The sequence below is a fragment of the Sphaeramia orbicularis genome, chromosome 24, assembly GCF_902148855.1.
Source record: "Sphaeramia orbicularis chromosome 24, fSphaOr1.1, whole genome shotgun sequence".
NCBI lineage: Eukaryota > Metazoa > Chordata > Actinopteri > Kurtiformes > Apogonidae > Sphaeramia > Sphaeramia orbicularis.
The window spans coordinates 42,419,867-42,444,667 of NC_043979.1; the positions used below are offsets into that span (position 1 = coordinate 42,419,867).

General features: G+C 38.9%; 2 protein-coding genes across 2 annotated transcripts; one reads left to right on the top strand and one right to left on the bottom strand.

Annotated features, from left to right (window-relative positions):
* Positions 1-1,124: 1,124 nt before the first annotated feature.
* LOC115415571 (C-1-tetrahydrofolate synthase, cytoplasmic-like) lies at positions 1,125-12,664 on the bottom strand. Its single transcript, XM_030129196.1, has 12 exons — positions 12,555-12,664; positions 10,789-10,882; positions 10,046-10,148; positions 9,889-9,973; positions 9,536-9,595; positions 6,915-6,968; positions 6,690-6,826; positions 4,974-5,074; positions 4,743-4,879; positions 2,725-2,836; positions 1,471-1,598; positions 1,125-1,191 (listed from the first exon to the last, which is right to left on the bottom strand). Exons 3-12 carry the CDS (start codon positions 10,144-10,146, stop codon positions 1,138-1,140), a joined length of 969 nt encoding a protein of 322 aa, XP_029985056.1. The 5' UTR covers positions 10,147-10,148; positions 10,789-10,882; positions 12,555-12,664; the 3' UTR covers positions 1,125-1,137.
* LOC115415554 (NACHT, LRR and PYD domains-containing protein 12-like) lies at positions 12,664-23,912 on the top strand. Its single transcript, XM_030129161.1, has 11 exons — positions 12,664-12,844; positions 13,634-13,725; positions 15,253-15,538; positions 16,061-17,861; positions 17,945-18,118; positions 18,232-18,405; positions 18,506-18,679; positions 20,090-20,263; positions 20,386-20,559; positions 22,968-23,014; positions 23,187-23,912. Exons 3-11 carry the CDS (start codon positions 15,262-15,264, stop codon positions 23,729-23,731), a joined length of 3,540 nt encoding a protein of 1,179 aa, XP_029985021.1. The 5' UTR covers positions 12,664-12,844; positions 13,634-13,725; positions 15,253-15,261; the 3' UTR covers positions 23,732-23,912.
* The last annotated feature ends 889 nt before the right edge of the window (positions 23,913-24,801 follow it).

Sequence of the window (24,801 nt, forward strand, 5' to 3'; positions counted from 1 at the left end):
GAATAAGAGTCACTTTTCTTGCTTACATGGTGAACGGCTCTACGGTTTGAAGAAATGTGATTGTCCAGAATGACCCATGTAACACTTAATTAATAGTGTCATGTATGTAATGCACCGATGAGCCATAGCATTGTGACTACTGACAAAAGTGGTGATAATATTGATTATTTCATTACGATGGTACCTTTCACTGGGTTGGATATATTAGGCAGCAAGTGAACATTAGGTTCAGGAGGCTGATGTGTTGGAAGCAAAATGAGTACTTCACCTGTCAGTGATCAGAATGGTATAGCTTTTTGGTGAATATTTGCTGCTTTAAAGCAACTCTTCAACTTTAAAGCAAAACTGCAACTCAATCAGTACTTCTGCATTTCATAGTAAAAGATGGCATGGGTTTCAGAAAAATGAAAAAAAAAAGAAATATGTTCCTGTATCAGAGCCGTTGGATGTTCATAATATTTTATTCTTCCTTATGATACATACCGATCTTTTTTATGTTAAAGTGTTTAAAAAAGGTGAAATCTCTGTGCTCTTGATTAAATAAAAGTTTGGACTGAGCTAAGGTCTGTCTCTAATGTCATTTAAAGAAATAATCAGGTTCACAGAGTCAATCATTGATGAATCACATTAACCCAAGTTGATCAAGATGAGGTTCAATTCACCTGTGATTTACCTTTAAGACCTTTAAAGATTTGACTTTTACTTGTTTAAAATGTCATTGGTTTTGAGAGAAAAGGACCTGAGAATTAATGAAAGTTTCTTCATTAAAAGACTTTATTGATCAGGGGAGAGGCAGCAGAACAGGAGACACAAACTTTCAAAACTTTATTTACTTAAAACTTTATAATTACATATCCTATTTACATTAAAACCTACGAGAATAATTAAAAAGGTCAAATTAAACTCTTCCTCCTGTCAGTCATCAATACTCTGATCCACAGCAGAAACAGCTGATTGGTCTCCGCTACTGTTTCCACTTTGACAGTTTGCGAAGAGCCGAGCTGCTGCTGAAGTCATAGGTCATTGGCCATTCTTTCATCTGAAAACATGAAGAAACACATCTCGTGATTAAAGAGGAGTGGTTTGAGCCATGACTGATCACTTGAAAGCAGTATTTACTTTTCTCTGCTTCCTGTTTCACCTCCCCGGTTGGTTCTTAAGAAGGAAACGTTGAGCGCTTTGCACCGTGTTCTGAAACAAAACACAATGAACAATAATGTCAGTGAACACAGAAAACCCAAAAAAGGACAAATGGAAACCTGAACCCCAGAGTCATTAGTGCTGTTTAGGCCAATGTTATGAACAGGATGTAAGAGAAGAAACAACACAATACAAAATATGAGACAAAAAGGATGTAAAAGACCTAAAAGATTAAATAAGAGTGAAAAGGATGCAACAAATGACAAAAAAAATGTAAAAGAGACAAAAAGATGCAACAAAATGAAAACAATGTAAAAGACTGTCTTTCACCTCCATCAACATGGCCACTGTCATTGGGCCCACCCCTCCTGGAACAGGTGTGATGTATCCTGCTCTCTGATTGGCTGAGGCATAGTGGACATCACCAACAACCCTTTTCCCACTCGGCTTTGTCTCATCTGACGAACAGAAAGAGGTAAGAGGGAGAAAGAGAAAGCCATAAGTGCTTTTCTCATCTTCAGTGGCCACAGACCTAGTTTATTTTTGAGAAATAGTCATTTAACCAAGATGAAAAAACACATAAACGACACTAGATTTAATTAAATCACTGGTAAAGGTAACCAGACACAAGGTTGTACAGTTAATGTAAACACAGATCCCATCAGATTATTTTATTTATCATTTATTATTTAGTCTCCATGTAAACAGTTATCAAAAACAGTGACAATCTTTGGAAGAGTTTTGGAAGAGTTATCTCAAACATTGACTTGTGGTTCAAAGACCAGATTCAAGATCAGAAAGTATTTTAACCTAAGCTGAGCTCCATCACTGAAGCTAAACCTGCCATGGTGTACTCTACACCCAAACCATCACAAACCAACCAAAAGATGTTGGTGTAATACCACAGTGCTGTCTTCAGATCAATATTTCTATGTAGAACAAAACTGCAACCTAATTCTAGTCATATCATGACTTTTTTTCCATCTAAATAATCAAATGTTATTCTCACAATATTATGACTTAATCCTAGAATTCTTTTTCCACTCGTTTTGTACTCTAACTTTGCTATTAATAAAAGTTCAAACAAAATATATCAATAGTCATTCAGTCCCAAATGGCAGCAGTGAAATGCAAGCACCATCAAGTGGTGATTCTCAAAAATACACCAAAAATTCTATACTCTATATTCTATTCTCTGACCAAATTATGGATGCATGTTCTTGAACTAATTCTAAAACTGCAATGCACTGTGGGGGATGTACAACCCTGAAGTTATACTTAAGTTATACTTAAGTTACACTTCCTCCCACTCCTTTTCGAATATGCAAATGAAGTCATACTTTGTTTTCATGTATATGTACAGGTTTTTGTTTTTGTTTGTTTGTTTGGTTCTCTTATAATCTGCTTCATTTGTAAAGACTAAGTGGGATTACTTGGTTTTGTTGCATATTTGAAATAAATAAAGTAAACCAAACTGAATTGACCATCACTGACGCTCCCTCAGCCTCTGAAGGCCATCTCATCAAGTTCACTTCAGTTTTCAAAGACCAGAACCAGAAGTAACAGTGAACTGAAGTAATTTACCCGGTACATGGTTGATCCCACAGTCAATGACCACCGCCCCCTCCTTCACCCACTCTCCTTTCACCATCTCAGCACGTCCAGCTCCGACCACCAGAATGTCAGCTCGACTCACCTGCACAGAGCAAATACTCAGTGAAACCATCACCATTTTATAACTTTTAAGTTATTTCTTGTTGTATCTTGTCATTATTGCCATTGTTTTCCTCTTCCCATCGTGAACTGGACTTTGTCTGATCAGATTGTTGCGAAATGTCGAAGTGAAAAGATAAAGACGCAGGAGTCTTGCAGTCTGAGGGAAAGTCACAGAGTCCCCTTTAATTCCAGCCTTTTAATACACATAATAAACAGAAGTCATGACCAAAAGGGGAGCTAATCTGTAGGTCATCTGGTTCATTTTCAGTCAAAATATGGGTGTTACCAGGATACCAGAGACTTATTAATGACCTGTTTCATTCTGTTTATTAGGTTCTGGCCGATCTGCTGGGTCGCTCTGACCTGGCAGAATTGAGCAACTGTCTTGTGTCCAACAGCATTGGGACATCAGGGAATATTGTGCAATTGATTGATAGTGTTATTTCCAACAGTATTGAAGACTAATTATAGAATAAATGCAGTGTTGCTCTGAGCTGCTCTAAAATGTTACAGCAACTTCATATATTTCTCTACTGATGAGCTTGACTCACAGTAAAGTCATGGGCACCAGTACTGATAAGATTCAGGGTCAGTTCTGCTCACAGAAGGAGATGTTGTGGCTACAGAAGCTGAGACCTTGCATTCCAATAGATACACGTCTAAAACAACAGTCATGACTCTTTGCGTAGCACATCCCAGTAACAAGACGTGGACAAACAGTTGGCAAGCCACGTCAATAGGTGAGACCCAATCAGAAGACAGAGTCAGATGACTTTGCGAAGTGCAACCCATTGCTTGGGGTGGAGTCACCCAAGAAGATAACTGTCAACCACACGTGGAATTTGGGGCTCTTAGACATGAGTTTCTGTGGGAGCTCTTGTCCGAAGAGACCAGCGCTGGCTTTTACATTTCACATGTGATCAGAGTAAATTCTTGAACTGAGACAAAGTGCTTCCTGAACTCCTCTTTGGAGCTTCCAATCAATGAACACAAAAAATCCTAACAGTATCCAACAGTGGCGGCTGCTCGTCTTTCAGAGAGGGGAAGCTCACTGTGGGCTTATATCAAAAAAAAAAAAAAAAAAGTCAAGTTATTTAAACATAAATTCTGCCCTCCATTCCTTTTTAAGAAAATGGTCAGTGACCTTATCATACCAAGTAAACAAGAAAATTGAAATTATGTTAAATTGAAAAAAGGAAGTACAATGAGTGTATTTTATTTACAGTGCAAGAAATGAACAAGTTATTTCGTTGCAGTTTCTCTCTCGATTTCACAAGCAGAATGCGAGACAGTATTAAACTGAACTCTGTCAAGTGAAGGAGTATATCTCAAAATAGCTATCAGTCAAATGGGATTCAGCCTTTCGACCGATCCTCCAATCAGCACAAGGAAGCCCAGCGTCCAGCCCAGCCGAGCTCCACCCACAGCTCCATTCACCCCCAGAGACCCTGAGCGTCCAGGGGCGGGACAACATCGTGGCATTTATCCGATTACCGTCCAATTTTCAGGTAATGAAAAAAACTGTTCACTCAGTCCCATTGAAGTGCATGGATGCCGAGTGTCTACGGGCAAATGCACTGACCATAGATCGTATGAGAAAACAGCGTAACAGGAATGTATGAGAAGTGAACAACATCGAGTCCGCTGATTTGTGATAAAGCTGATTCTGAATGGACTCATCTTTGAGATAAATGTGTTCTAACACATTTGTAGTCAATGAAATGTCAACACAACCATATCCATTTAATCATTTAATTTTTGTGATTTTAGGGGAAGCTGAGCTTCCCTTGCAGTCTTTGAGAAATTGCCTCTGGTATCCAAAGATATTAGATCACACACAACAAGGTCTAGTTCTGTAAGAGTACCACTCAGGTGCATTCTGTTACCTGCACAGGGAGGTCGGGGGTCTTAGAGTGGCAAGTGGTCACAGTGGCATGATTCCACAGCAGCAGGTCATGCATTGGAGCCCCAACAATCTTGCTGCGACCAATCACCACAGCGTGTTTCCCTGCCACAGACACACCTACTCAGAAACAGGAAATGAAAGAACTCAGGTGTTGTTCAGATGTGTGGAAGTGGACATTGGTGTATTTGATGTATTTGTTCCAGAGTGTGACCTGTCTGTCTGATGAGCTCCATGCAGCCGTTTGGTGTACAAGGGATGAAACAGTCGCCCAGATCCCCACGGGACAGTTTACCTGCATTTATACAACTCAGACTGAATAAAACACAAAGACACATTAGTGCCATCTTTCCCAATCTTTAAATTATCTGGAGTTCAAGCTGCTGTGTAATCTGCACTATTAAACACAACAGAAGAAGAAGAAGAGGATGCTCCATAAACACACTGAATGTGCACAACACAGGTCAAAGTAAAGGATGAAGTGCAGAATGAAGACTGGTTTACATGTTGAAGGACAAAGTCAGATCCAACGACTTGACTTACGAGATTCACTCTGTGCCACAGTCGTCAGGATGATTAAAAACTGTGCGAAGCAAAGAGAAAGTAGAGCAAAAATAGAAAAAGTAGAGTGAGTAGACAGAAAAAGAGCAAGTAGAAATAGAGTAAACAGAGGCAGAATAAACCAAAGTACAAACAGTGTAAAATACGGTACCTTACATACAATACTATATTAACAAAATCCAAAACTGATTAAAAATCATTCTTGGCATTAATAATTTGACCATATTTGATAGTATTTCAATCAAACTGTTAAAAGCACTACAGGAGGGAAGAACTTCCATAATAAAAGCCAGAGTCCAGAGTTGTACTAAAAATTAATAAATTGAAATGGCATTGAATTATAGCTTTCTTCATTTGATTAGTGGTGTTGACCTCACACAGTGTGGATACTGAAATAATGACAATACTACTTAAATATATATATAAACTAATTAATATATAACTAAATGAACATGATGATGCAGATCTGTGCACAAGGAAATGTACTCTATCCACACAAGTAATATATTTATGACTTAATGAGCCTTTTGGGGGGAAGGGGGGGGGGGGGGGGGGGGGTGTCATGGGTGATCCAGGCTTTGGCTTCCAGTGGTGGAGAATGCCAGCTTCAAAAGGTAAAAGTCCTGCCATGTATTGGCTCTACCTGTTCACTTAACACAGGTGATTCGACTAATTATCCTATCTACCTGGATGAGTAGTTGTGTTCACCAAAATGGGCTGGTTCAGTGAATGGCTGGAACAAATACATGGCAGGCTACATAATGCATGTTATTATGGACGGAGGCAGAAAATCCAGGTGTAGATTACTGCACAAAGTGAGATTTTTTTTTTTTCCTTGGTCAGAATATGTACAGTCATTCCACCTTGGATTTTCAAGGGTGACAATTAATACTGAACAAACAAGAACTCAAACTATGAATTATGAAAGAGCTGCAGCATCTTAAACCACAATGCCACAATGAACACTTGAAAGATAAACAGTACCACAGTGCTTCAGTTTCAGCTTCAGAGTTTGTCATGTCTTTTATGTATTGTGATTGTCTCTCTCAACTCACCATATATTTTTTATTAGTATTTTTTTTTTTTATCAATTACTAGAAATTTCAGGTGACCCCATTTGAATTTCAGGCGACCCCACGTGGGGTCCTGACCCCAAGGTTGAAAAACACTGAAGTAGAGTGATTGAAATGGAAACCGAGTAACTCAGTGTACTTCTACTGTGACAAAATCTTTAAAATCTTCCTATTAAACAACTTATTCCATGTCTTTCTCACTGAATATAAACATGCATCTTTGTTCTTTATGTTAATTTCATCATGTCTCCTTGTGTTCATGCCTTTGTTGGTGTCAGTGAACCTGTCCTCCTCACCCGTCCACATCTTTCTCAGGTGCTACAGCGTTGGTGATGAGTTCATTGTCAATGTGGTTCACAGAGTCCAGAGGCAGCTGGACAATCAGGCCGTGGACTGATGGATTCTCATTGACGGAGATGATACTCCGCAGCACCTGGAGGATGACAGGAAACAGGAAGTGCTGGTGGTTTGGGACAGGTAGACATGGTCAGGTGGTTTGTCAAGTGTGTCTCTGATCTGACCTCATCCTGCGTCGCAGTGTTCGGCAGCCTCACGTGTTTAGCATCGATTCCAATCTGCAGAAAGAAGACTTGATGTCACTGAAGCTGCTCTGGTTTATACAGAGATCACTGTCCATTCATTCATTCATTGTTTTCTCATGGAGGAAAAACACGTCACAGGTTTATTGTGCAAAAATACAGGATGGTTGTTGTTCAGTCAGTAGAACAAACCGATGAGAAGATGTTGAGAGACAATGCCCAGAAACATTAAACCACATTAAACCAGCCTTAAAATGACCTCTTGTGGTCACCTGAAAAAGTACAGTAAGAAAAGTCAAATGACATTAAATATGGACAAGCCTTAGAAGGAAGTGGTGGTGGTTGTATATGTAGGAAGCTAAATGTATTTTCTCATTCACAAATTAGTCTTTTCCCATTAGTCTGTCTTTTTGTGTTTGTATCTAAAATGAACCAAACCTCAACCATGTCACTGTCACAGCCAAACGTCAAGGATTTCTAACACTATCGACTAAGAATTTGCTTTTTTCCCAATGCTTTATCTTGGTCACATCCACAGTTAAAACCATTATACATTTGTAAATAGTAGACAAACCCTCTATGACATCACCCATTGTTTTGTGATGTTGTCTCAGCAGGAAATTAACTACAGAGACCAGAACGTAAAGAAACCAAAAGATTCTGTCCTTGAAGGTTATGAACAGAACCCAGATTTGGCTCTGGTTCTACAGGGATAGCAGCAGGTCTGGTACCTGGATCCAGCCCTACAGCTCGACTCATAGCTTGAGGTCTTCAGGACAGTACCTGCTGATGGTTCCACGGACCTGTTTTAGCACACGCGGTGACAGGTCTTTTAAAGCTGTGGCACCACGTCTATGGAATGACCTGCCTCTACACCTACGGTCCATGGACTCTGTAGAGAGCTTTAAGAAACACCTCAAAACCCTCCTGTTCAAAAAGGCTTTTTAGTCTCCCACCTGACCCAGGACCACCACAGACTGATTACACTCTATGTATTCATCATAACGTACTCCATGTGTCACCCCCCCCCCCAGTCTCTCTATATCTCTATCGCTCTCTCTTTTCTCCTCCTTTACTCTCTCTCTCTCTCTTTAACCCCAACTGGTCAAGGCAGACAGCCATCCTTCAGGAGTCTGGGTCTGCTCGAGGTTTCTGCCCGTTAAAGGGAAGTTTTTCCTCGCCACTGTCACCAATCACAAGTGTTTGCCCCTGAAGGATTCTGTTGGGTCTCTGTAAACTTAATTTGATTCTGATTTGAATTGATAAAGCACTTTGTGACTCTGTCTGTGAAAAGTGCTCTATAAATAAAATTTACTTTACTTTACTTTATTTACTGGATACCACAAGGGACAGTTTCTTCAAGTCCACAAATCTGTACTTGTATGGTTGGAAAATCTCCCAAGGATGCTTCCACATTCATGCATTGTAAAGAAGTGTTCCACAACTAGGACAAAAACCTCTTGCTCTCTTGAATCTGGGGTTCAACCACTGGCCAGACTCTCCTCTCCAGTACCTGACCTCAGGCCTACGGGCAGGTCAACAGGTGGGTCAGTGCAGTGATGTGGCTGTCGTATTGTGCTGTTTTGGTGTAAAGGGAGCTGAGGAAAAAGATGAAGCTCAATCTACAGTCCGCTTGGACCAGTGTTTTGTTGTCTGGGGCTGATGTTTCTGAAAACACAGGCTATGATTTGGGGTGTTAGAAAATATTGGTTCTGCAATATATTGCAATATTTCATTTCACGATACTGTATCGATATTAAAAAGTACTGTATCAGTATTTTTAGGTATTTATTTAAATGCAGATATGGCTGAGGTTCATTTTGTTTTTTGTTTTTCTTTATTGTTTGTATCTTATTTATGATTATTTAACATTGTTTTATTAAATAATGGTTATTTGAAGCATCCTAAAAGCCCTTTTTACTGTCTGAGAGGCAGATGTTAGTTCCTTTCCTTTGTTCCTTTGTTGGGATTGCACAAAAATAATGTTATGATGTTAGTTATGAAGTAATAGAATATGAACATTTGAACAGGATCTCAAACTGTAATGTCTGTAAAATATAATTTAAGTTTTAACACAGGAACATTTTGTGATATAGCATTACATCTCATTGTGATCAAATAAAAATGTGTTTAGTATTTGTGCATATTTAAATCAATTCTTCCAGGAAATAATCATTTTAAAGAAACAAACAAACAAAAACATTTCCTTTTTAACAGTATCATGGTATATATATGATATATCATATCGTGATCCTAGTATTGTGCTTTGTATCGTATCGCCAGATTCTTGCCAGTATACACCCCTAGCTGTGATTGGAAGGTAAATGGTCTGTACCAGTGCTTTTCCACACTTTTATGGTGCCCAAAGCGCTTTACAAAGCCTCACATTTACCCATTCATGCACACACTCATACACCAGTATGTGGCTGCCATCATGCTGCCAGGCCGTACTGGGAGCAATTTAAGGTTCAGTGTCTTGCCCAAGGACACTTCAACATGTGAACAGTCGGGAGGCAGGATTCGAACCGCCGCATTTGAACCGGAGCATTGGACAACCCACTTTACCAACTGAGCCACAGCCCAGGATGGATGGTGCTTCTCACCTCGGCTGCAGCCTTCAGTTTGTGGCTGATGTACAGGTTGGAGTCATCTCTGTCTCCCACCTGAAAAACAGCAGAAAAAAAACTGTAAAACAAACGTAAAACCCATCGTTGGAATCTCTGAGGGTCAGTAGAGTCACACAGTGAACCTTGGCCATGCAGGTCTACAACTGGTTCAGGTCTGGTCAGGTCTTATCAGAAGCAGCAGCTGCAGTAAACAGAGTGGATCACAGCTGGTCCAGGTCTGACCTGAAGCGGCTGAATCTTGCTCAGTGACAACTCATCATGTCTTCATCTGATGAAGTCTGACTGATCAAATCAAACTGTCTAAACCTGGTCCTGCCATCATAACTCACCTGTAAAACCACCAGACTGGGCCTGAACCCCAAAAACTGAGTCTTCATCTGCTCCACCTCCTTTGTCAGCCTCTGCCTCACCAGCCTGCACACAGACCAGGACCAGGTTTAAAACAAGTCCAGAACTCTGACTCAAAGGACTGGGAAGTGGACTTACTTGGATGTCTTGTTTCCAGAGATGACTGTTGCCATGGTGCGTCTGTCTCCTCGGTAACCAAATGCCCGGAGGCGGAGTGACAGGGAGGCCAATGAAAACATGACTGAGAATTAAAAAGGGAAAAGCTGATTGGACTAAAAGAAGAAAAAGAACAATACAGTGGCCCTGAAAGTCAAACCACAACAACAGATCACAAAGCACACATGAAAAAAAACACACACAAGAAAAATAAAATTATACAAACAACAACAACAACAACACACACATACACACACAAACAAGAAAAAGAAAATCACACAAACAACAAAAAAAAGCACACACACAAGAAAAAGAAAATCACATAAACACGAAAAAGGCAGACACAAGAAAAAGAAAAGCACGCACGCAAGAAAAAATGCACACCCAAAAAACCAGACAGGCACACAATTGTCAGCTGTCTTTTTACTGAGTGTTTTAGGATGTTTTGCCTTTTTGTCAACAGTTTTTCCTGTCACCTGCCTAGGGACTACAGATGGAAATTAGCACTACTGCATGTTTACAGCTGCAATTATTGTAGGTGTTCATTAATATGCAATGTCTCTAACATATATATATATATATATATATATATATATATATATATATATATATATATATTTTTTTTTTTTTTTTTTTTTTTTTTTTTTTTAATTTTTTAAAGCACGTACACAAGAAAAACACACACACAAGAAAAAGAAAAACATGCACACAAGAAAAGGTCGTACTGCAAAATGCAGGTACCTGTTGTCTGGATGTTGATTGGACAGAAGCACTGTCCCTCTCTCTGACTGGTGCGAAATAAACTTCCGGTTTTCCCACCTGTCAGAAAAACAATCCAATCAGCATCCAGATCCTGATCATGGCAGGTACCTACCTTTTCTGGTAGTACCTTTGTCTTGTTTGCGTGATTTTCTTTTTCTTGTGTGTGTGTGTGTGTGTGTGTTTTCTTATTTGTGTGGGTTTTTTTCATGTGTATGATTTTCTTTTTCTTGTGTGTGATTTTTTTTTTTTCTTGTTTGTGTGATTTTTTATTTTCTACTGTGTGTGTGGGTTTTTTTTTATTATCTTGTTTGCATAAGTTTTTTCTATTATGTTTTCGTGTGTGTGTGTGTGTGTGTGTGTGTGTGTGTGCCTTTCTTTTTCTTGTGTGCTTCGCGATTTCTCATGTGGTTTGCCCTTCAGGGCCACCGTAGTTTGCTATCAGAGCCAGTGTAGAGGAATTTTAAAAAACCTGCAAGATAAGAACAGGTCTCGGGTGTCAGACGTAAAAGAAGTGAAGGACTTATTTCTCAAAGGACGGTTTTTGGATTAGCTTTCATTTATCCAGGTAAGACGGTGTTTCACAGTCTCTGGGCTCTTATCTGAAAATATCTGCTCATAGAAAGAAACACAAAATACAGAAGATAATATTACAATAAATGGTGATAAACCACTTAAGGACAAGAGAAAAATTCATTTGGAACTGCCACAAATGTCACTCTGGGTCCTTATGGGTTAATATGACAGTGTCACAGGATAAATGCAGCAGCTTCTGAAGATTTTTGCACCTTATCAGTAGTGTTTTAGTTTGTAAAATTAGGTGTGAGGACTAGTCACTTAAGCTAAAGATTAAACTTAATTCATTCTTACTTGTTAGTCAATTGAATGCAAGTAAACATCATCAGACCAACAGATTAAATCCCATTAATCCTCAAAAGTTGAACAAACATCTACTGTTCCTCTACTCCGCATATGCTTTAAAAAGTCAATCTGTTAAAGTAGAATTTATCTGTTTTTCACAGGCTCTGTAGTGATAATTTTATAATTCATCAAACAGATCAGTCACATTTACTTTAATATTTACCCACTGGAACTGTTTAGACATATTTACATTATCATCAAATTAAATATTAACAATATACCTGAAAGCAACCAGAATTATATTAAAATGAAGAGCTGTTTTGCAAAGATTAGATATGAAAAAAAAAAAACAATGTAATTATGACTTTGTACATAAAAAGCAAACTTTAACTGGATCAGATGGATCTGGGGATGCTTACAGTAAATAGGATGAAATGGCAGTTACTCCAGTTATACATTCTAGTAATTAAACGTTAAATAGACATAATTAGACAGTGAGATCAACAACTTTTGAATTAAAAAGAAGGAAACGTCGACCATCATGAGCTGGTTTTACTCTGTTTCACTCAGAATTTTAAGTGGATGTCAGACAAACATTAAGTTGATCAAAATATAAAGGATGAAAAGACCTTTAACCCTGTTACAGTTTGCTCGATGACTCATCAAACATTGATTCACTGCAAAGGAGTAAGACAATGTCTGAAACTCTTCAGTCTGGCATGTCTCACTTTTCTGCAGCTGTTCTGAAGCTAAACATTCTGCAGCTTTAACCCAGAGCCACGTAAACAAACATCAATGTGGACATTTCCCACAATGCATCAGTGCACAGAGACATCTTGAACAGAAAACGCAGTGAACGGCAGCTTCTTACCTGAGAGACTGCGAACCACTGACACGCTGCAGGAAACAGAGTCAGACTGTGAATGAAACCAGCCTGATGTAGAGGAGGGGGGTCAAAGGTCAATGTGTGGCGAGCTGGGGGAGGCGAAAGACTGTCAGCCAATCACAATCCAGGCTGTAGAGGAGGAGTAAACAAATGGGGCTGTGTGAGAGGAGGAAAAGAAGGAAGAGAGGGAGGAGAACAGATGTATTTTTCTTCTGCTATGATTCCGGAAAAAGCTGGAAAAGGAAAAGAACATGTCCAGCTGTATTCTGGGAAAGGTAGGCTGCAGAGTGTGGGACTGAAGGATTGAAAAATGACAAGATTAAGATGACAAAGAAGGAAAATATGGTTATGTATTTCTTTGGTTGGATGGTTGGTTGGTTGGTTGATTTTGCATTTGTTTGTTTGTTTCTTTATTGTCTCAGTGTTTCATAGTATTATAAAATGAGCATTAAATAAGTAAATAAATACAGAAATGAATGAGTAAATCTTGAATCAGAAACTACAGGTACCTTTTTGTCATCTTATTGTCTTTCTTAGGTCTTGTTCATCTTATTTATGTTTGCAACATCAGATAACGTTTCCATCATTTCATGGTTTAAATGGTTAATAAAAGTTAATGACGTGCCCTGGGGACATGAGAACACTGAACACATACAGCAAATGCAAAACTCTCTGTATAATTTATGTTTTCTGCATTTTAGTGATGAAGAAGACCTGTAAACACCATTTAAGACATTTGCTATAAATATGTGGCTGATTATAGAGAAAATATGAATTAGTAAATGATGGAAAGAGTGATTTAAATATGATATATCTTTATTCTGCTTCTGAGTCTTTGTCTTCACCCACAGTACATGAACATCATCACCGTGTAGGCACACAGAACGTCACGACTATTAGATTAACACTAAAACACCACCCATGGCAACCGCTGTCTCCTCATCAGGATGTGAATCAAAATGAATCACCAGTAAAAACATAAAGGTTTATTGGTTGTGTTAATGATTAACTCTGCTGTTGTTCGTTCCAAAGGTCTGAACTGCTCTATTCTTTCCATATTTCAGTTTACAGATGAACATCAACGACTGAGACCGATCCTCATCAGCGCATCTGTTTCTTGACCAGTTATTTCACTTCATTTATCATCATCAGCGAGGTAGGAGATGTCACATGATCCGATAGAGATGGTTCTGTTTGTGAAGGAACAAGATGAACACGATGAGACAAAAACTGAGGCTCAGATCTGCAGGGAAAGGTTCAGTGTGTCAGATGTAGAATGGAATTGTAGAAATATCAATAATTCTGTTTCACCAGTTTGTCATCAGCTTAGAAGAACAGTGTTTGTGTTTTCATTCTTGAAACTGGTTGGTATCAATGTGTGTGCCATATGCTGATGCTAATTGCTGAAGCTAATGCTAGGTATTGTGTGTGTGTATTAGGATAGGTAAAATACAGAGATCAAATTTCCCAATGGGGATAATTTAGCGAGTTAACATTGTTAACCTGTAATGTTGTGAAAGTCAGCTTGCAAAAGTAAATCAGCAATCAGAAGCTACCAGTGCCTGTTTGTCATCTTGTTTTGTCTTTTACATCATTACCCTGCCCCTTGAAGGGGAGGCAAGGGGTATTATTTTTGGTTCGGTTTGTTAACACTTTAGCTGCAAAACTATTGGTTGTATTCATACCAAACTGGATTTCTATATTACCAGTGACCCAGAATAGAGGTGATTACATTTTGGGAAAATTAGGTCAAAGTTCTTCCACTTATTCCACGGAATAAGCAGAAGATACTGGTACTGACAACAATGACGAGGACAGTGTCAGCCTGCCCCAGGGCAGCTGTGGTTACCAATGTAGTTTACCACCACCAGAAGGGGAAAGTGAGAGCAAATGAATAATGGGTCAATAATTTAAGCACTTTGGGTGTCTAGAAAAGCACTATATAAATCCAATCCATTATCATTATTATAACAAGGTCAAAGATCTTTTTTTTTTTTTTTTTTTTTACAAATTTTTAAAATATTTTTTCTCCCATTTACTTGCAATGGATGAAATTTGTCTGTGCTGTGTATGTCTATGCTGACATCAACACACACATAGACATGATGACATCAGCGGGATTGATGCCAAAATAAGCTACAGTACATGCAAGGGGTGGAGTTTGTTGCACCTGGCACCACTTGTTTTTATTTTGTTTAATCTGTGATGTTGATCCATTACTTTCATCTTGTTGCACCTTTTAAAGATGATAAAGCAGATTAGATTCTACGTGGTGGTTGTTAAGTTTTAGTTGGTCCTGTTGGTCACAGTCGACCCACAACCATCCCGTGACATAATCAGTGCTTGGTTATCTCCTGGTGAAGAAGTGTTGCTGCTCTGGAAACAGTTTTCCTGGTTCTTTGGAAATTGAAACAGAAGGAAGTGATTTGAGATTAGGCCCTGACTCTGAACTGGCCCTGGAAACCCCTTGTGGACTAGGGGGCTATGCCTGTCATTTGGCTCAGGATCAGTTTTGGTTTCCCTTGGAGGACATGGAACAGCTAGATGGTAGAAGGAGCTCTCAGCTGGTCTCCTTTCATTGTGGTCCCAAGGACCCAGACCTAAATAATGACAGGATGGATAAAAAACATTGTCTGGTCTTGATGTCAAAAGTAGGATTTTGGCCTATTTTGTATCATTGCAGGCAGGACAGATGGCTACACCTAGAAGGATCCTGTCTGACACTTTGGAGAATTTGGGAGCTGAAGACTTCAGATTGTTCAAATGGCATCTGCAGCAGAGGGACTTCCAGGGAAACTTTATACCAATCTCAATATGTCAACTGGAGGGTGCAGATAAGACAGAAACTCTGGACCAGATGTTGAAAACTTACAGTATATACACTGTTAAAGTCGCAAGAATAGTTTTGGTGCAGATGAACCGCAATGATCATGCAGACAAATTGTCAAAAATCTCTTTTGAACCTCAAGGTAAGTCACTAACAAAGACAGAACATGCAACAAAGACAGAAGATACTTACTGTATATCTTATAGTCATCACATGACACTGGAGGACGGTGTTGGGACAATCACATGATGATTATAACAGAAGTTTAATTATGAATCTTGCCCAAGGAAGAAGATTATTAGTTATTTTAAGACTATTGTCATATTTTTTTTTTATTGTGATAACTTTATTTAAATTATTAGAATTCCTGAAGAATGTTGTTTGTAGTGGTATTTGCTTGAGGCAGTTGAAGACATAGTGAACATGACCGGTATCATGATCAGCATTACCTCTCACTCATCTTGAACCAGGAAAAGCCCTGAATCCACCTTTTTGCATTTAGCCACTCATTATATAAAAAGAGTATGCAGACCAGTAGTTCTTCACTTTACACAGGAAAAAAAGATGGTGCTGGTCTAATGGAATTACTTTCAGAAATGTAGTTATCAATCTGATTAAGTCATAAAAGAAAACTGATCTGTTAATTTCTTCTGTGTTCATTCAGATATTCTTACCCAGTGTCAGGAAGAGTTTAAATGTAAGATGCAACAGAAGTTTGTGTTTGAGGACACTGCTAACGAAGGAACCCAAAACCTTTATCTGAACCAGAACTACACAGAACTCTACATCACAGAAGGAGGGACTGCAGAGGTCAACAATGAACATGAGGTCAGACAAATTGAAACAACATCCAGGAAACCAGACAGACCAGAAAGAACTATCACATGTAAAGACATCTTTAAAGGACCACCTGACAGAGACAAACCAATCCGAACAGTTCTGACAAAGGGAGTGGCTGGCATTGGGAAAACAGTCTTAACACAGAAGTTCAGTCTGGACTGGGCTGAAGACAAAGCCAACCTGGACATACACTTTACATTTCCATTCACTTTCAGAGAGCTGAATGTGCTGAGAGAGAAGAAGTTCAGCTTGGTGGAACTGCTTCATCAATTCTTTACTGAAATTGAAGAAGCAGGAATCTGGATCTTTGAAGACTTCCAGGTTGTGTTCATCTTTGACGGTTTGGATGAGTGTCGACCTCCTCTGGACTTCAACAACACTCAGATCCTGACTGATGTTACAGAGTCCACCTCAGTGGATGTTCTGCTGATGAACCTCATCAGGGGGAAACTGCTTCCCTCTGCTCGCATCTGGATAACCACACGACCTGCAGCAGCCAATCAGATCCCTAGTGAGTGTGTTGACATGGTGACAGAAATCAGAGGGTTCACCGACCCACAGAAGCAGGAGTACTTCAGGAAAAGATTCAGAGATGAGGAGCAGGCCAACACAGTAATCTCTCACATCAAGACATCACGAAGCCTCTACATCATGTGTCACATCCCGGTCTTCTGCTGGATCACTGCAAAAGTTCTGGAGGACGTGTTGAAGACCACAGAGCGGGGAGAGCTGCCCAAGACCCTGACTGAGATGTACATCCACTTCCTGGTAGTTCAGACCAAAGTGAAGAACATCAAATATAATGGAAGATCCGAAATTGACTGGAGTCATGAGACTGTGGAGATGATTGAGTCTCTGGGAAAATTGGCTTTTGAGCAGCTGCAGAAAGGAAACCTCATTTTCTATGAATCAGATCTGAGAGAGTGTGGCATCGATATCAGATCAGCCTCAGTGTACTCAGGAGTGTTCACAGAGGTCTTTAAGGAAGAGAGCGGGCTTCATAACAACAAGGTGTTCTGCTTCGTCCATCTGAGTGTTCAGGAGTTTCTGGCAGCTCTCCATGTCCATCTGACCTTCTTCAAGACTGGAGTCAGTCTTCTGGCAGAAGAATCATGGTGGTCCTGGTTGTCTAAACTATTCAGAGGTAAACAAAATCAAACACAGTTCTACCAGACTGCTGTGAAAAAGACCTTACAGAGTCCAAATGGACACCTGGACTTGTTCCTGCGATTCCTCCTGGGTCTTTCACTTCAGACCAATCAGAGGCTCCTCCATGGTCTACTGATACAGACAGAAGGTGGCTCAGAGACCAATCAGAAAACAAGTGAGTACATAAAGAAGAAGATCAGTAAGAATCTGTCTGCAGAGAGAAGCATCAGTCTGTTCCACTGTCTGAATGAGCTTAACGACCATTCCCTGGTGGATCAGATTCAATGGTTTTTCTGGCTAAGCTCAGAAAGGATCCCTTGGGGTGATCGTCTGTCGCCTGCTGAGTGGTCAGCAGTGGTCTTCATCTTACTGTCATCAGATAAAGATCTGGAAGTGTTTGACCTGAGGAAATACTATCGGTCAGATAATACTCTTCTACGGCTGCTACCAGTAGTGAAAGCCTCCAACAAAGCTCTGTGAGTACGGAATTCATTGAAGATCCAATAATAATATACTGCTGTGTTATTCAAAAACAAACAAAAGTTTAATTTCTCTCTAGCCTGAGTGGATGTAACCTGTCAGAGGGATGCTGTAAAGGTCTGTCTTCAGTTATCGGCTCCCAGTCCTCTATTCTCCGAGATTTGGACCTGAGCCACAATGATGTGCGCGACTCAGGGCTGGCGTTACTTTCTCCTGGACTGAAGAGTCCGCATTGTGCACTGGAGGCTCTCAGGTCAGATTTCAGGTCTTGGTATGATCAGTATGATATTTATTATTATTCTTTGTCAAAACCTTACCATGAATCTTCATAAACACTCATGTTTTCAAATGTGAACGTGCCTTTAGGTTGACTTCCTGTAACCTGTCAGAGAGAGGTTGTGAAACTCTGTCCTCAGTCCTCAGTTCCCAGTCTTGCAGTCTGAGAGAACTGGACCTTATTAACAATAATCTGAAGGATTCAGGAGTGGAGCTTTTATCTGTTGGACTGAAGAACATAAACTGTACACTGGTGATGCTCAGGTCAGATTTCAGCTATTGGTATAATATGATTCTACATGGAATTTGTTTTCGTTAAAATATTAGCGCAAAATCTTATTTTCTAATGTGTATATTTCTTCAGGCTCACTGGCTGTAACCTGTCGGAGAGAAGTTGTGAAGCTCTGTCCTCAGTTCTTAGCTCCCAGTACTCCAGTCTGAGAATTCTCGACCTGAGTAACAACAACCTTCAGGATTCAGGAGTGAAAATATTTTCTACTGGACTGAAAAGTCTGAAGTGTACACTGGAGACTCTCAGGTTTCTTGAACATTCACTTGATTACAGATTCACTTGTTTACAGATTTCACTTGTTTACTTTAACTAGGGGTGGGTGATCTCATAATCTTAGATCATAATTAGTCTTAATTTGTCATATTATCAATAACAGTGCAATCAAAACATTCCTAGTCAGTCAAATTTCTATTTGAATGACCTGTCGACTCATGTCATTACAGACACATATACAGACTAGCTTTATGATCCTCAAGGGTAAATTCACTTGTTTTCTGAACTCAAGAAAAAGAAAGAAAGAAAGCGAAACAAACAAACAAACAAAAAAAAACAGAACAGGCAATCATCAGTTTATGCATCATTAGACTGAGGCGTTGTGGACTGATGGCAGTGGGCAAGAAGAAGGATCGTCATCCACTGGAGCTGCTTTACTGGCTCATCAGAGTGGAATAAAGGGGAGGATCTGGATTTTCCAAGATACTCTGCACTTTAATTAGCATATATCTCTCAGTCCCCAGTGTTTTCCACATTCTCACCAAAAACCAAACCAGCATTTTTCACCAGTTTGTCCAGTTATGTGTCCTTTTGACAGATGCTACCTCCCCAGCAGTCGGCAGCATAGAAGAGTGCACTGAGTATAACCAACTTGTACAACGTGTAGCATCTTAGGGCAGACAAAAACAGACCTGAGCTTCCATAAGAAAAATAGCCAACTGTGTCCTTTTTGATAAAATTGGCCTGGAGGATTTTTCCTAATTATTGCATTTTACTGAGAATTTTGCCGTATGGGTTTGTGGCATTGATTTCGCCAAGTAAGCAATAGAATAAAGAGGAGGATCTGGATTTTCCAAGATACTCTGCACTTTTCTCAGTGTATATCTCTCAGTCACCAGTGTTTTCCACATTCTCTTCAAAAACCAAACCTGCATTTTTCACCAGTTTGTCCAGTATTGTGTCCTTTTGACAGATGCTACCTCCCCAGCAGTCTGCAGCATAGAAGAGTGCACTGAGTACAACCAACTTGTACAACGTGTAGCATCTTAGGGCAGACAAAAACGGACCTGAGCTTCCTTTTCCTAATTATTGCATTTTACTGAGAATTTTGCCTTGTAGATATGTGGCATTGATTTCTCCAAGTAAGCAAACTTTAGCATTTTGTGTTGCACTAAACTTTGTGGTTTTAGTCTGCTTTAATTTACAGTTTCTGTAATGTGTTGTTTTGTTGCTGAACAAATAATAACATAAAATGACAACCTCAGACAGTAAAGAATTACTGAAAGTCTGTGATCTGCTGAACTCTGACATGCAGTGAGTATGATTTACACAGATGATTTAGTGTTGCATTGAATTTTAAATATTTTTGGCCACATCAACCAGCCCATCCTTGAACCTCCACAGCATTGAACCTAATGTTTTCTAATGTATACATTTCTTCAGGCTGGCTGTGTGTAATCTGTCAGAGAGAAGCTGCGAAGTCCTGTCGTCAGTCCTTGGCTCCCAATCCTCGAGTCTGAGAGATCTTGACCTGAGTAACAATGATCTTCAGAATTTGGGAGTGAAGATACTTTCTACTGGACTGGAGAGTCCAAACTGTACACTGGAGGCTCTCAGGTTATAATGTTGTAATATTTTTAAATGAACTTAATTTAGTAATACGTATTTAAAACACCTGCAGGGATTTTAATTACTAAATATTTGATTCCAAGCATTGTACCACCGTTTTGTGTTTCCAGATTGTCAGGATGTCTAATCACAGAGGATGGTTGTGCTTCTTTGGCCTCAGCATTGAGGTCCAATCCCACGAATTTAAGAGAACTGGACTTGAGCTACAACCATCCTGGAGAACCAGGGGTGAAGCTTTTGTCTGTTCATCTGGAGGATCCACAGTGGAGACTGGACACTCTCAGGTATGGACATACGAGTCTGTCTTTTTCACATGTCTCTTGTTGGATCTGTCATCTTAAAGGATAACCAAGAAAACATAAATCAGACATTTCAAAGTTTCAGCCCATTTTACGTACAGTTGTGGAAAAAATTATTGGACCATCAAAAGTCATCAAAAACAATGGTTATGCAATCAAGTACTAACTCCTGTGTATATCGTGAATAAAACGGACAGAATTAGAAAAGCACTCGGAGAGCGCAGACCTCCACCAAGGCAGATCAGTGCCCCCCCCGATCACCACCCAAATTTAATCATTTGTTCCTTGTGCCAGTATCAACATTTCCTGAAATTGTCATCCAAATCTGCCCATAACTTTTTGAGTTATCTTGCACCTGGACAGACAGACAAACCAACGCCGGCAAAAACATAACCTCCTTGGCGGAGGTAAAGAAAACATGGAATGCCTAAAAGCACTATTTTGTCAGTACAATACCATAGCTACTGGTGTAAGAACTTAACTGATTTTGGTTATTATCAAGAAAACCATGAAAGTGGATAGATATCAGTTCTTAAATTAAACTCTTATGAGCTATTTTTGTTATCATTATATTTGTCCTGACTAATGTGCCTTTAGTTGTACCAGGCATTAAAATGAACAAGAAATTGAAGAAAACAAGGGTGGTCTAATCATTTTTTCCGTGACTGTACATCTGCTCTCACAGATACGGTCTAATGCAGAGATGTTTGCCAGAAAGCTGTTTTCATCTATTTATTCTGAATTTATTCTGTCATTGGTATTGTAATGGTGACAAGTACGTAATAGAAGCTGTGAACATTTTTAGACTTGTCCATAGTACATCTCTATTAGTGGTGTCCATCGGTCTGTCTTCATGGTGTTTAAAGGCCTGTAAATACTCTGCAGAGAAACAGAGAAATTTCTGGCAAGAACCAGAACAAAGTTAATTCCAGTCAGGACATTTTATACATCACAAGAACTGCAAAACTCCTTGAAAATCCCACATGTTTTGTCATTGACCACACCCACTTCAAATTTCAGACCAATCACACAATAGTTGTCGGACACCACATTAGAAAAAAGTTCTGCGTGAATGATGTGCCAAGAACGAGCTGTGAGAAAAAAAATGCCGTCTTTCTTTTCTCACAGCAGAAGGTAAGTGACAGATGTGTAATCATAGATTATGATGGAAGTGTCTGATTAAATTTATGATGCTTATTTGAGTGGCAGCTACAGCAGTAATTGCAACAGCTACAGTAGGAAAGTCATTCTGTCAGGTCATGCTTTGGACATCCTAGTCACTTCTTCCAACAACATGTAAACAGCTGATCAGATGAAGAGCCTGAGAAATTATGGTATAATGACATATCCACGCCTGCCCTCCATTATGCAAGGTAATAAACAATAAGATGGATGAATTGCAAGCAAATTAATTATCCTATACAAGGAGGACACTCTGATCTGACCCACAGAACTGTAGCAATTTGTAGCTCTGAAATCTCTATGGATCAACTCAGGATCCCATTCAAACTGGACCAGAACACCATGATCATGCCTCATGTGTATTCATATTAAGAGAGCCTGAGGAAAAACACCAGCACTGTGAAGGATTCCTGCTGTACATCTGATTTAGAGCTGCTAGTGGTCGGTGAAAAATGACAGTTTGCATTTATTTATCACTTCCCTCAATGTACCTTCGTGCAATCACTTCCAATAATGTGCAATAACCCTGGATAATATGAATTGTGTGCAATAGGTTTGTGAAATAATCCTCAGCAGTTCTGTTCTTGCAATAAAAATGCAACATTTATTAAAAATAAATGCAATATTTTTATAGACTTGCTCACAGATTAACATACTGTTAATATTATTAATATTGTATACAATCCTATTCATATGTCTATTTTTATTTTATTCTACTTTTAGTTCTTTTCTATCTACTTTTTATAAAATTTTATATTCTATTGTCTTATTTTACTTTTTTGTAAATTTATATTCCCTATATTCTTATTTTTTTATGTATTGTTTTTTTTTTTTAATTTATGTTGTTGCACTGACCGCCACTTAAATTTTCCTCTGATGATAAGGACTTGATTGCATTTGCATTATATTGTTTTGCATTTGCTTATATTGTTTAAGTGGAAATCCTCATCTCCACCAGCCTTCTCAAAATGGGTCATGGAGGTGCTCTATTTTCTCATACTGGAAAAAATTTGATTGACTTAAGCTAACACATTTGAAAAGACGTGGACTCCTTTTCTGACCTATGTTAATAGTACAGTCTGTCTGTAATTTCATTCACCCCCAATGACAATAAAGGATATTGTATTCTATTCAATTCTATTCTATTCTATTCTATTCTATTCTGTTTTAGAGCTTGTTCAAATATTCATTCTGCATGTTTCTTCCTCCAGGGTGGACCACTGTGGACCACACAGGTTAAAACCTGGTCTGAAGAAGTGTAAGTGTGGTTCGTGTAGAATACATACTTTAGAATTGTAGTATTTATTCATTTAAACGTTACTGACAACAGAATGTGTCATTGTTCTGTTTTACAAATATGCTGTCAATTTAACTACGGAATAAACCTATTAGATATTTGATTAACTGCATGTGTTAATATTTTTCTTCAGATTATTGTGAACTCACACTGGATGAAAACACAATACCAACTTATGTTCAACTGCTTGACAATAAGAGGACAGCAATATTTGGGAAGTACCAGCCATATCCTGATCATCCATTGAGATATCACTATCATTGTCAGATGCTGTGTTCAACTAGTCTGACTGGTCGCTGTTACTGGGAGGTGGAGTGGAGTGATCGGGTTTCTATAGCTGTGACTTACAGAGACCCGAGACGTGGATGCAGTCCTCTCCAAAGGTTTGGAAGAAATGATAAGTCCTGGTGTCTGTCCTGCTTTGATGGTGGTTACTCTGTCTGGCATGATAGTACACAAAGACCCCTCCCTCAGTCCCCCTCCTCGTCTGGTCGCGTATCAGTGTATGTGGACTATTCCGCTGGATCTGTGTCTTTCTACAGAATCTCCTCTAATGATCTGATCCACCTCTACACCTTCAACACTACATTCACTGAGCCTGTGTATGCTGGGTTTTGGTTTCACCACTATCATTCCACAGTGTCTCTGTGTGATGTGGACCATGTCGGGTCTAGATAAGCTGGTGTCGGCACTCATATTCCTGGACTTTGAGTTCCGTTCCTGTTCAGTCCCTGAAGTCTTAGAACTGTCCCCAGTTTTTGTATTCAGTTCAAACATTTATATAAAGTAAATCACACATTAACAATCATTGGTAGTGAGTTTTAATGTGATGTCAATCAGAATCTCTGAATTCATACAGATATATATATATATATATATATATATATATATATATATATATATATTTTTTTTTTTTTATTTTTTTATTTTTTTTTTTTTTTCACTGAGCAAATCAAACACATCTCATTGAGCAGATTTTAGTGTGTCTTCTATCTCACTTTGATTTTTTCTTTTTTTTTTCAGTAAAATTCTGGATTACTCATAGATTCCCTGGCATTATTTTTGTCCTGTATATCAGTGAATTTAATGTGATAGTTAAATTATTCAGATTTACTAAATAAACAGATTTTTTTTCTTTTACCTCAGGGCTAATTGAACTCTTTTTTTTTTTTTTTTTTTTTTAAGTTGTACAATAATGCAAGCACTGAATATTTGATTAAATTCGACTTAGCTCAAAAGTTACACTTTCTGACATTAACAGAAATATTTGGACTGATTTCAACAGATTTTGTTTTTTCACAGTCTCTATATAAATCTGATTGATATTATCCATGAAATTATTTGAGATCCTGTGTTTGTTTTGCTTTCTCTGTAGAAAAGAAGTTGAATCATTGACTTGAATGTTTTATCTCTGTAAACACTAAATATTATTAATGATGTTGGAAACTGAGTCCGAGTTCTTTTTGAATGTTTAACAACCGAAAAACTGATAATTTAATAAATATGTTTTTTTGAAGACACACCACATTCATTGTCAGATTTCTTCAGTTTCTCCTGAACATGAACTTATTTTAATGTATATTTCTGATGTTTCTATTTGTTTGTAGATTGTGTTTTATTCATAACCTTGTCGATTAAAACAAACAAACAAACAAAAAACTTTCACTGAAGGAATGCGCACGTGCACGCACAGAGGCGGTGACCTCTGACCCCGCCCACAAGTGGTGAACGGGCGTGAGGACTGCGGT